The sequence below is a fragment of the Momordica charantia genome, assembly GCF_013281855.1.
Source record: "Momordica charantia cultivar OHB3-1 chromosome 10 unlocalized genomic scaffold, Mcharantia_2.0 BLBB01000010.1, whole genome shotgun sequence".
NCBI lineage: Eukaryota > Viridiplantae > Streptophyta > Magnoliopsida > Cucurbitales > Cucurbitaceae > Momordica > Momordica charantia.
The window spans coordinates 5,526,095-5,537,792 of record NW_028275158.1 but is presented as its reverse complement, the minus strand read 5'-3'; the positions used below and the strand labels follow the sequence as shown (position 1 = coordinate 5,537,792).

The 11,698-nt window shown below is 35.5% G+C and overlaps 3 protein-coding genes and 1 long non-coding RNA gene across 4 annotated transcripts; 2 read left to right on the top strand and 2 right to left on the bottom strand.

Moving 5' to 3' along the window:
- Window positions 1-561: 561 nt before the first annotated feature.
- PIN1AT (peptidylprolyl cis/trans isomerase, NIMA-interacting 1) lies at window positions 562-2,722 on the bottom strand. The gene is made up of 2 exons (XM_022281274.2): window positions 2,280-2,722; window positions 562-993 (listed from the first exon to the last, which is right to left on the bottom strand). Exons 1-2 carry the CDS (start codon window positions 2,521-2,523, stop codon window positions 869-871), a joined length of 369 nt encoding a protein of 122 aa, XP_022136966.1. The 5' UTR covers window positions 2,524-2,722; the 3' UTR covers window positions 562-868.
- A 734-nt stretch (window positions 2,723-3,456) lies between these two features.
- On the top strand, window positions 3,457-5,966 carry RUG2 (Regulator of chromosome condensation (RCC1) family protein). The gene is made up of 4 exons (XM_022281165.2): window positions 3,457-3,868; window positions 4,508-4,724; window positions 4,845-5,157; window positions 5,241-5,966. Exons 1-4 carry the CDS (start codon window positions 3,552-3,554, stop codon window positions 5,723-5,725), a joined length of 1,332 nt encoding a protein of 443 aa, XP_022136857.1. The 5' UTR covers window positions 3,457-3,551; the 3' UTR covers window positions 5,726-5,966.
- A 77-nt stretch (window positions 5,967-6,043) lies between these two features.
- Window positions 6,044-8,385, bottom strand: LOC111008449 (laccase-11). Its single transcript, XM_022281164.2, has 6 exons — window positions 8,252-8,385; window positions 7,984-8,135; window positions 7,644-7,888; window positions 7,424-7,552; window positions 6,406-7,329; window positions 6,044-6,305 (listed from the first exon to the last, which is right to left on the bottom strand). The coding sequence occupies exons 1-6, from the start codon at window positions 8,360-8,362 to the stop codon at window positions 6,175-6,177; spliced, it is 1,692 nt and encodes a 563-aa protein (XP_022136856.1). The 5' UTR covers window positions 8,363-8,385; the 3' UTR covers window positions 6,044-6,174.
- On the top strand, window positions 8,222-8,837 carry LOC148208437 (uncharacterized). The gene is made up of 2 exons (XR_015788316.1): window positions 8,222-8,390; window positions 8,477-8,837. It is a non-coding gene; the product is annotated as an uncharacterized LOC148208437 (long non-coding RNA).
- Window positions 8,838-11,698: the final 2,861 nt, after the last annotated feature.

Here is an 11,698-nt window from a genome sequence, read left to right as displayed (position 1 = left end):
GTGGGGGAAATTTTGAGGCTTTTTTTTCCCTTTCTTTTTGGTGTAAAGTTTGAAAAGAAAAAAAATCTAATCAAGAAATTGTTCTAACCCAGCTAACAACTAAAATATTGATTTACTAATTTGATTAACTAAAGTATTGATTTACTAATTTGATTAATTTTCGTTCAGTAACATTTCTGTTTTCTTGAAAATATTGTTTTATCATACTTAAATACATCGATTTTGAGATATAGGAACATTACCAATTGAGCCCATAAGATTTACTCATGATTGAAGAACTTTATGAAGGGAGATCAATAAGTACCTTTTTCTGAATTGATCTCTACTGTAAGTAGAAATCACTGGTATTAATATGTTAATGATGAACATAGGTGAGACTTTAATTTTCAAAAGATACCAATTAAATGGTCATAAATGAGAAAAACATATTGACAAAAGGCATAATTCTGATTTCATATGAAATCCCTTTCTATCATTTCGAGAAATAACAAAAATGTACCAACTCCATTTCCTACCCTTTCCATATCATTCACAATAAGCCAAAAAGATTGAGCAGACAAGTGAGGCATAATAATGGACGCTAACAATTCAAACCACAACACAACCACTTATAATGTTAATGTTGTCACGTTTACAAAGGCAAAAATTCAATGGCATAAAAGCATAGAACTTTAAAAATTTTCTTAGGTCACTGAAAGTGCAGAGTAGCTGCTATAGGCAAATCACAACATGAATTATCAGAGAGTATCATAGTAAGAAATTCGTGTCGCCTGGAGCAGAAATAAATCCACTTGAACAACGTCGACATGCCCGAAAGGCAATGGGATTAAATGTTTCACCAGTACAGCCAGGAAATTAAAGAGAGAAGTTAAGCAGTCCGCTTGATGATGTGAACTCCACTGTCAGTATCCACAATCTCACTTATCTCTCCAACCTTGAGGCCAAATGCTGCTTCTTCAAAAGGTTTCTGCATCTGGCCACGTCCAAAAGGACCTGCAGAAACATTATTGTGTTGCTTATTTAGATGCATCAGATCCTAAATCTTAATCCACACAAAAATGAATGCAGGAGTAGAATATATTTTTCTGAGTTCAGTAACAACATATAGGGATGGAGATTCAAATCCATAATCTTTTAGTCAGAGATATATGCCTCAACCATTTGAGTTTCAAGAATAGAATATCAACTGCCATATAACATATCCTTATGATCTAGAAACGTCCAAAGAAAACCCTGCTATGGAACTACCGAGCACATTACACTTTGGGATTATACCAACTGTGCTTGTTGGGGCAGACAAGAGTACAAAACTACAAATTACTAGCAGCCACTACTATCAAACTGGGATTGTTTAGGCATTGCTAGTTCTCCACCCCTCCCTTTGATTTCTAAAGCTTCCATTTAACTGTAGATTATTTGTTGTATCAAATATAAGAGTTTGCTGTACCAGTTTAGTGAAATACCAGTAACAAGTAAAATACGTTCACAGATTTCATAGAATTTATAAATGTTAGATGCTGTACCAAAAATTTATTCACACTAGCAGGCAGATAGTGGCGCTCTCAAAGTCTCAATGTTCATACCAATTGAATGGGTGTTTTAAAGGAAACCTACACTACATAGTCAAAATTAAGCACTGATTAAACTATCCTTTAATTGGTTTCCAAGTAAAATGGTCCACTGTACTAATTATATTGATCACGGTATCACACAACTTGGTTGCAGAGTAAAAAGTAAGAAGATGGTTAAATCTTTTATTGTCTTGTGATAATTGTTGAGCATAAACAACGAAGGATAATAAGTTTCCAAAAAGTCAGCAAGCACTAATAAACTGAAATATATAAAAGCTCCTCAACCATACACAGAACAACTCGAAAACTAGCTTGATGGCACACGAGAGTGGCAGTATATGATCATATTCGAGCGTATTCCACGAAATTTCAATCAGAAGCAAAACAGGATGAATTCCAAACCCTTGTACGAAGAAATACGTATACTAAATAGACATACATCTCTAATCAAACCGAAGCGAGATACAAAGAATCTTCACCTATGTATAAAATTCGTCTGTTTGAAACCTAAAAATAAAATCTCCAACTACCTAAACTGAAATCTAAACACAAAGGTTTCTCAAAATTAAAGTCTAGGGCTCAGGGCACGATATATGATAACATGAGAATTACAGCAATCAAACAATGAAATGGCGAATAAAAACAAACAAGTACTCTACATAACGATCAGAAAATCAAGTGAAAAAGAAAGGAGGTTAATTAGCGAACCTAGATCGCCGCCACGCTTGGCAGAGCTGCAGTCAGAGATGCGAGAGGCAATGTCCTCAAACTTGGACTTGCCGGAAACGATATCGTCTCGGAGCACAGTGAGCTGAGAGACGGCGCTATCGCGAGTGGTGTTCTTGATAATTCGGCCTTCCGGATCCTTCCATGAAGCAGGCCGCCGCGATCCCTGGTGCTTTATGAGTATGTGCGATGCCCTAACCTGACCGGCGGCCGTCGAAGAGGACATCTTGTTCTTCTTGCTGCTGCTACGCTTGTCCTTCGCAGTTCGATCTGCGGATGAGATCGAAGAAGACAATTTCTTTCGCTTCCGATCGGAATCTATTTTGGCAACCGATGACGGATAACGGTACCGCCGCCGCCTTCGCTTTTCCTCTCGCTTGGATTGGTGGAGACAGTGGCGAGCTCTTCACAATGGTGGGTACCAGAGAAGTGGAAGATTTATATATTATTGGATACTTCCCGAAACTGAGGTGAGACTTTTCCACTGCGGTTGAGTACAGCTTGTGATCCAATCTCCTCCGTCCATTTTCACGTTGATAAATATCTTGTGGTTGTCCATTTCCAATTATAAAAATATTATGCAACCTTACTCAAATGGTTAAAACACGATATCGTACGAATCTCTACTCTTACATTATATTAAAAAATTAAAAATTTTGTTAAAGTAAGTCTAAAGTCTCTATGTAAGAAAATCAAATTTACTATCGGCCAATTGGAGATAGGTACCCTAATTTAACCTATTTAATTATGTTTAGATTGACTTTTTATATAATAATAATTATTAATGTTGTTCGATTATGATTATGGTATGATATGATATTTAATAAAGGTTAGATGATTTAGTATAAAAAAAAAAATGATTTTGATGTAAAAAAAAGTGAATTGACGCTTAAATGGTTAAGGTGAAAATTTATTCCCTTTTTATTTCTAATGTTCATGATATCAATGCAACTAAATAAAAGTTTACTATCTTCTATGCTTAGAATAGAAGATTGCCTAAATATATTTAGGCAATCTTAAGTACTAAAAAATACCATCATTTTACCTGCGATGAAATAAGCAGGAATCTAACATTTTTGTATGCTCTTTTTTTTTCTTTTTTTTTTTTTTTGTTCTTTTTAATGGATTGGGCATAAATATTTAACCCATTTCGAAATTAAAGCCTGTGGGCTTTGAGCTTTCGGTGTCGATCCGCACGATGGAGTTGAATTTGAAGAAACAAAGTTGAGAGTTGAGAATCCATAATGGCGAACGATGATTCGGGGAATTCGGATTCTGGCGCGGGGACAGAGCAGGGCTGTCTCAATCGTCCCCTATGGAAGAAGATGTATCTGCAGCGGGGCGGTTATGAGCTTTGGAGATGGTAGCCATGGCGCAATCGGCTTGCCCACTTCGATCACTGGCATCGGTGGCGCCGCTTACGAGCCCATCACGGTGCCGGGGCTTCCTCCCGATGTTACCAGTGTAGCCGCAGGGCACTATCACTCCCTCGCCGTCGATTCGCAGGGCCATCTCTGGGCTTGGGGCAGAGACCACGAAGCGCAGCTTGGAAGGGGCTTTGCTTCCCCCAGGTACTTCGATTTTACATCTCTCTCTCAAATACGATTAGAATGCTTCCCTAATCCATTTTGGTTTTCTTATTGCTGTTGAGAAATGCGATCGCCGTTTTAAGTTGTTTCATTGTTTGATGTTCAGAAGTTCTAGTTGAAATTGGAATATGAAGCCCAAGAAATGCATCTTATGTTGTAATGTTCATAGATTTGTTGTCGTCGGTTATAATTGTTATATATTGAAGATTAAGCAGCAATATATATTGTTAAGTTTTAGTCTATTTACTTATTTGATTTATGTTTATTTTCTTTTTCGTGGATAACTACTACTTTATCTGTGAGGGGAAGCTTCGTTTAAACACCACAAGAATTTAAATTCGATGGCTCTTTGTGACATTTGTTCTTTTTCCCCTCACCAGTTTTAAATTTTACTTATTTAAGATTCAGTCGTCTCTTATCTTTAGCAGATTTTCAGCTTTGATAGTTGCCGTTTGCCATGATGGGCGTGAGTGCATCAGCTGAAAAGAACTCTCCTTTTACCTCTTAGTGTTTAGACAATTCTTACTAGCTTTATATATTGTGGATTAGAGCTTATATTTCGTTATAGCCAGTTTAAAATTTAAAGCTGTGTTGCTGATTTCCTTGAATCATTTCTGACAGAGATTCTTGGAATGTACCAAAGAGAGTGATAGGCCTGGACCTAGTAAACGTTCGATCAGCATCTGCCTCAGGTGTCGTCTCAGCTGCTATTGGGGATGATGGTAGTCTGTGGATTTGGGGGAAATCTAAGCGTGGGCAGCTTGGTCTTGGGAAAGACGTAATGGAGGCTGTTAGACCTTCCAGAGTTCAAGCACTTGAAGGTGAAAAGATAGTTAAGGTTGGCTGGCCGATATTCTTATTTAAGAATTCAAAATAATAGCAGGATAAAATAATTGCATAAGCTCTTGTACTACCATTTCAAACCTTTTGATGTAAAAGAACTTTGTATTCTTGGCAGGTCTCGTTTGGTTGGGGACATGCGCTTGCATGTAGTGAGGACGGAAAATTGTTTGGATGGGGTTATTATGCTGATGGTAGGTTGGGAAATGTTGGTAGAACGCTGAAGATGTCTCCTTTGGATTCAAGTTCATGTACGTCTACAAATGGCCAAAAACTCCAAAAAATTGAACTTGCCGAAAGGTTGGTTTTGGAATCAATGAAAGACGAGAAAAATATGCCAATAATATGGGAACCTCATTTTGTGGAAGACCTTACTGGTGTTGAAGTGGTAGACATTGCATGTGGACTTGATCATTCCTTGGTTCTTTGCCGTAAGTACACTAGAGTGAATCGCATTCATATTACTATTGAATCATCTGTCTGTGTTTGTTTGATGCCAATATCAAAATCTCAGGTGATGGCACCCTCTTAAGCTGTGGCAGCAACATATATGGGCAATTGGGAAGAGCTAGGCAAGATTTGGGATTGTTACCAGTTGACACAAGTTTCCATGTCAAATCTGTAGCAGCAGGGCTTGGTCATTCTCTGGCATTATGCCAAGATACTTCCAACAGAGAAATAAGAGACGTGGTAAGTGTCATCTCATGGGGATGGAATCAGACGCCTCAGCTTGGAAGAGAAGGACCAAACAGCATCCCATTGGCGATTGAAGAATTAGCAGGAGAAATACCAGTATCAGTGTCAGGAGGTCGTGCACATTCCATTGTTCTTGGCTCTAGGGGAGAAGTGTGGGTTTGGGGATGCGGAAAGGATGGTAGACTTGGGTTAGGTAGTTCCAGTGATGAATCTGAGCCAATTTTTCTTGACAGCCTTGAGAATTGCAATGTTGTGCAGGCTGTGTCAGGGTTTGATCATAATCTAGTCCTGGTTGCTGATTGATGTTGTTTAGGCAGTTGCTGAGAGATTTCTCTACGGTTTGCTTCTTAGAATGTATTTACTATGATTCCTTGCATCCAGTTGTACAAAAAGAAGAAATTTATTGGGCTTTTTTGTGTTTCTTGAGTTAGACTCTAGTTTACCCCAACTATATATTCGTTTTCAAGTGTGTTTTCTAATTTTAGAACTTGGATATGTAACCTTTCTTTAAAAATAAGCCTTCATTTGACTGAGCTTCTTGCAATTGATTTCTTTTCTGTTTCTCAAACATGTATTTTATTTAAATTTATGAATGAATAAACTTGCCGAAGAATGATCACAATATACAATATTTTTGGCATTTTATTATAATTTTTGAGTTTTAAAGAAATTTCCTGCAACTTGAGCAGGAACAAAAAGTACACTGCATTTTCTTTCTTCTCCTTTTGTTGCTGTGTTGACAGATACGGAGGCTAGCACGGTGGAAGATCCTTTGGTGGCGGAAGGACCGTTTGATCTTTTCCAGGTCCGTTTTCAACCACAAATGCTGTTTTCAGACCCCATCCTGTATGGACCTCGAGATGACAATGCATGAACCAGACTCCTGCACGTTCATTACCAACATGAGAAAATGAGCTATAACAATATATAACTCTTAAAAGGCATATTTTAAAATTTGTTCATTTTATAAAGTTAATATGCACCTGGATTATCGGCTCTAAATCGGATAGCAGTCCATCCTCCAGTGGGAACTCCAACTGTGTTTCTTTCGACGGGATCGACCAAATTGTACTTGGCTGGATCTTTGGCTGGATTGAAGTTTCCAATTCCCGTTCCAACGACGAAAAAGTTGTAGCCATGGAGGTGGAATGGATGCGACTCGACAGTGAGAAGATTAGTGTCCTGAAGTACCAGCTCAACTGTAGAATTGAACGCAATCTTGCTAAGCCTTGTGCCTACTGCAGTTCTCAAATTAGCAGTCAGTGGTACTCCAGTATAGTTGAATGGAGTCGGAGGTCTATCTGGGAAATCAGTTCTAAATACCCCACTGATATTGAAGTAATGAGCTTGAAGAAGACCAATTTGGGGCATCACAAAAGAGATGTTGTTTAATGAAGCAACGAATTGGGTTCCATTTAGACAACTGGGGCAAGCGTTTTTGCCCAAACCGATTGTGTAGAAGAGCTTTCTATCAACTTTGAGTGGAACATTAGCAGGATATTGAGGTGAGTTTAAGCTTTTGAGCTTCTTGTTATAGCTCAAAGCAAATGATGTGTCATTTGAGGCCGGTAACTGGGGAAGGATCGGGAGGATTGTGTTAGGGATGCCTTTGTATTGGAGAATACCGGTGGCTGTTTTGTTGTCCACGGGAATCGGAACGTCCATGAATGGCCTGGAAGCCATGAAGTATCTATTGGGCGCTTGGTTGGCTTGTACCAAGACATTTGTGGTCTGTCCAGGTGCAATTAGTATAGCTTGTGTTGTGAATGGTTTTGTGTAAACTGCATCGACCTCTACAACCGTCAGGTTGTGACCGGCGATGGCAAAGAAAAGCTCGTCGTTGAGGGCAGCATTGATTATTCTCAGGAGGTAAATCTTTCCTGCTTCAACCTCCATAGCAAAAGTATCTAAAAATGGACCAAAGAGGAAAACCAAGTCATTATCAGTGCTCTGTTCCCTGAAACTGGGTGTCAAAAGCTGTCTCCAAGTAACATCGCTTACGTTTTTCCGAGCAAGGGAAGAGCGGCCCTGGCTTGCCATTGATTGTGTGAGCATCAGACATATTTGGTGGCACGCCCATGCTGGATCCTTGGTTGACAACTGCCTCTACATCCTTATTCCACCATTCTCCTGCACCAGAGGTATCAATTCCATCATTATTTTCATTTTCCTGCAATGATCCAAGCACTATAATAATTTCAAGTAAATTTTCTCAACTAACCCAGAAGAATTTCAAATTCTCTGTTTGGCTGTGGGAATGGATATGGAGTTCCTTGCTTGGGCAAGATGACAATTGCACCATAAACTGTAGCCCTTAGCCAAAGAATGTGTGCATGCCACCATAATGTGCCTCTTTGTCCCGTGACATTGAAATCATAGGTATAGCTACTCCCTCTCTGGATAGGACATTGTGTAATGTAAGCAGGGCCGTCCGCCCAGCCGCTTCGATACTGCTTCAGTCCATGCCTGTAGAATATGCAGAAGGAGACTTGGATGACCCAAGTAATGGAAGAAAGTTTGTCAAATTTTACTCGTGTTATGTTAGGTCCTTTCTCTCTTACCAGTGAATCGACATGTTATATTGTGCAAGGTTTGTAACGTTGACAAGAACCCGATCTCCTTCTTGTGCATATATGGTTGGACCCGGAAACTTCCCATTTACAGTGACAATTGGTTTTGCATGGCATAATCTACTTACATTTTGCACTTGAACCTAAGAAAGAGAACCTCGGAAGAAAAGTCAGTTAAATTGTAGAACTGAATCAAGATTCAAGACCTTACTGTGCATATTTATATTTTACAGCTATTGCATGAATGTAAATAACTCACATCAAACTGATATCTCTTTATGGCAGCTTCTGCAGAAAATGAGATTAAGCCAAAACAAGAAGCAAAGAAGAGAAAGGCCAGATGATGAACAAGGCAAACCAAGCTGGCCATTGTCTTTCGACAACGGTTTTTTCTCGAGGTAATGCAAGTACGGGTGATGTATGATATAGAATGCAAACAATGTTTAAGTATTTATACTGTTTAGAAAACTACTCTGATTTGAAGGTCTGTCAGATCAAGTTGGTTGGAACTTGGAATTGTGCCAAGGGGCTCCACAGCCAAAGCTTGCAAGCAAAATACTGAATCACTGATAGAGACTTGCCTTGCCTTTGACTGACTTGGAGGCTGAGATTTCCAAACCAAAGACGAATGCTAAAGACTTGATGTTCACTTGAACTTATGTTCTATTGATATATTACAAAGTTACAGTGTCATACAAAAGGATTTGAATCTGAGAAGTATGTGAAGACAACTGGTGGTGTTTTTTCATTTCTCATTTTCATGTTTTGAGAAATAGGTGCCATTGGTAACATTATTCTTCATTGTTTCTCATTTATAGATTGAAAAAGCAAATATTTTTTTCTCATTCGTTTCTCATTTCCAATTTTTCGAGATATTAATTGAACTGTTGCTACAATTTTTGGCTCATAAATTATATTTCTATTGATTCTTTTACAATAATGATTTATAAGGGAGTATAGCTTAACAGAAAAGGCATATAACTTCTTCTCATACGGTTGAAAGTTCAAATTCTTATACCGCTAGATGCATATTGATGTTGGCATTTGAATATAATCCAAATCATATGTTCTAAAAATGTTTAACAAATATAAGTTTTTTCCGAACAAAATTTGGAAAGATTAAACCCTACTATACCATATATATATATATATATATATATATATATATATATATATATATATATGTAATATGTAATGTAGCACTTGAATTAAGGTTGATTAATGATAAAGTGTTTAAATGTTTAGCCTTAAAGTGAAGGGTTGAAAGGAGGAAATTAGTTAGGGTTTACTTTAAAGCTTGTTTTCCCTCTTCCCTTTTCCCCTTGATTCATGGCTACATTGCTTATCTAGGGAATGGACTCCCTTATTTTCTAAGCTTCTTCCTAGAACTGCAACTTTGCTTTTCACAACTCATTAACCCCACTCCCAATATATATATATATATATATATATATATAATGACAATTTAAATTTTTAGAAGTTACAATTGAATTAAAAAATGAATTAAAAAATGGATCAATTTGATGTTTGATGTTACTTTTTTTCGATTCTATTTTTTCTGTCTTTGAAATGTCAAGAAATAATCATTTTAAAATCTCAAATTTCATAATGTCTATTTTAATCTTTCAACTTAAAAAAATAACTATTTTGGTCGTTGTTAAATTATTTTTTTACCTAAAATTCGTTTACTCAATACTTGGTATCGACCTATATGGCTTGGATACATGTCGACGTTGACACGTACCTAAAGCCATGTTATCAATTTATTAGAATCAAAATAAAAAGTAATTAAGAACCATAATAGTTACTTTCTAAAAGTTTAATATAAATCTTTTGAAAATTTAGGGAGGAAAGTCGAAGTCATGTTATTAATTTATTAATCAAATTAAATGTAACGACTAAAACGATCCTTTTTTTCCCCTCTACTCAAAATTTAGAGATTAAAATAAACATTTTGAAAATTTAGCCAAAAGTGAATAAACTTGAAAGTTTAAAGACTAAAATAAAATAAATTTATTGATTAAAGTGAGATTTAAACTTTAACGATATATTTGTCCCATTTTTGCCACCCGTTTCCCTCTTCCTTATTTACTGTCTTCAAAAGTGATGGGGATATTTTTCAAATGGTAATCTTTTTAAGTTTATATTTCAAAATAAAACACAACTTCAAACCTGAATGATTAAAATTTTAATTTAAGCCCCTTTTTCCAACAAAATAAATAAATATCCAATCACATTTTTCATTATTTGTAGTTGATAAAAAATTAACACAATTTTTTATAATCTTAAAAACTTTACAATTTAAATGGTAAGATAAATCCTATAGTATAACTGGCCAATAATTTTTTGCATTTTATCCCTTAATAGTTATAATTGTTACGTTCCGAGGACGAGTCATCAAACGGCTGTGCTATTTCGGTAAACAAAAGATTCGGACAACAATCCAACGGTTATGATTTGACGTTCATATCTCCCCTGATGTAGATAGAATGGATGCCAGCTAAGGAGGAAAAAAGGAGAAAATAAATAAATAAACAAGAGGATAATAGGATATGGTTAAATTACGTACTGACTCACAGTCACATGAACTTTTTAAAAATATTATTATTTTAAAAACAAATTTTAAAAAGTATTGTTGTTCGGATCATTAATTAATGTCACCACTTCATTTCTAAATATAGAAAACAAAATTCATATATTCTGCGATAAACAAAAAATTTAGGACTCGTTTGATAAGGTTATGTTTATTATTTTTTGTGTTTGTTTTTTTTTTTTTTTAGAAATATACATGTTTGGTAATCCATCATGTTTGTCGTATCTAAATTTTGAGAAAAAACTTTTAAAAAGTGGCTAAATTTAAATTTATATATTATACTAGAAAAATAACTGTTAAATGCTATGAACATAGTTTAACGGTTAACACACTCCCCTTGAAAAATTCTATATTGTACCAAAAAAAATAAAAAGAAATTAATTATTAGGCGTATAAATCATCTGCCAGGATATAATAATTTCAAAATTACAATATTTTCGAAATTAATTTTGAAGAAACTATATTTTTTTACAACAATTTATTTTATACTTAGACCAGTTAGCCCACAGCCACACGTGCCATTTAAAGTGTGACTTTTGGGGAAGTCTGAGCGAATGGCAGTAGATCCGCTTCTCCTAATTTCCAATTAATAATAACAACTTTCCTATTTTTATCAATCTAATAATCTGTTCGAAACTTATATTTACAAATAAATCTTCATTTTTTTCTTTTAAAGGAGGAGAGAGGTTTTTTATTTAAAATTTGAAAAAATATATTTCAAAACAAACAAATATTTATATGTTATTCTAATGTATTTTAGATTTATTTTACGGTGTATAATAAATTGAGTTTTAAATATCACTTTTGTTTTCTATTTAATACCTAGAATAAATAAATATGGTCAAAATTTTATTTTGATCCAGAAACTTTCAAGTTCATTCTATTATAGTATTAAGCTTTTAAAATATCTATTTAACTTTTTTTAAATAGTTATTTTGGTTTTACATCGGACGTGAGTTTAGGAAAAATAACAAATTTGATACTTTAATTTTGTCATTTACAATCCATCTACGTGGCTCGAATACATACATATGTCAGCCTATTAATACACTTACTCCAATTGACGTCATGTATTCATTATACAATTAATGATAAGAATAAAATAGTTATTTA

Coding starts and splice junctions, on each gene's coding strand:
- PIN1AT (XM_022281274.2), bottom strand. CDS start 2,523: ATGTCCTCTTCGACGGCCGCCGGTCAGGTTAGGGCATCGCACATACTC. Junction 994..2,279: donor CAAGCGTGGCGGCGATCTAG/GTTCGCTAATTA, acceptor ATGTTTCTGCAG/GTCCTTTTGGACGTGGCCAG.
- RUG2 (XM_022281165.2), top strand. CDS start 3,552: ATGATTCGGGGAATTCGGATTCTGGCGCGGGGACAGAGCAGGGCTGTC. Junction 3,869..4,507: donor AGGGGCTTTGCTTCCCCCAG/GTACTTCGATTT, acceptor CATTTCTGACAG/AGATTCTTGGAATGTACCAA. Junction 4,725..4,844: donor AAGGTGAAAAGATAGTTAAG/GTTGGCTGGCCG, acceptor TATTCTTGGCAG/GTCTCGTTTGGTTGGGGACA.
- LOC111008449 (XM_022281164.2), bottom strand. CDS start 8,362: ATGGCCAGCTTGGTTTGCCTTGTTCATCATCTGGCCTTTCTCTTCTTT. Junction 8,136..8,251: donor TAAAGAGATATCAGTTTGAT/GTGAGTTATTTA, acceptor TCTCTTTCTTAG/GTTCAAGTGCAAAATGTAAG. Junction 7,553..7,643: donor AGAATTTGAAATTCTTCTGG/GTTAGTTGAGAA, acceptor CCTCTGGTGCAG/GAGAATGGTGGAATAAGGAT.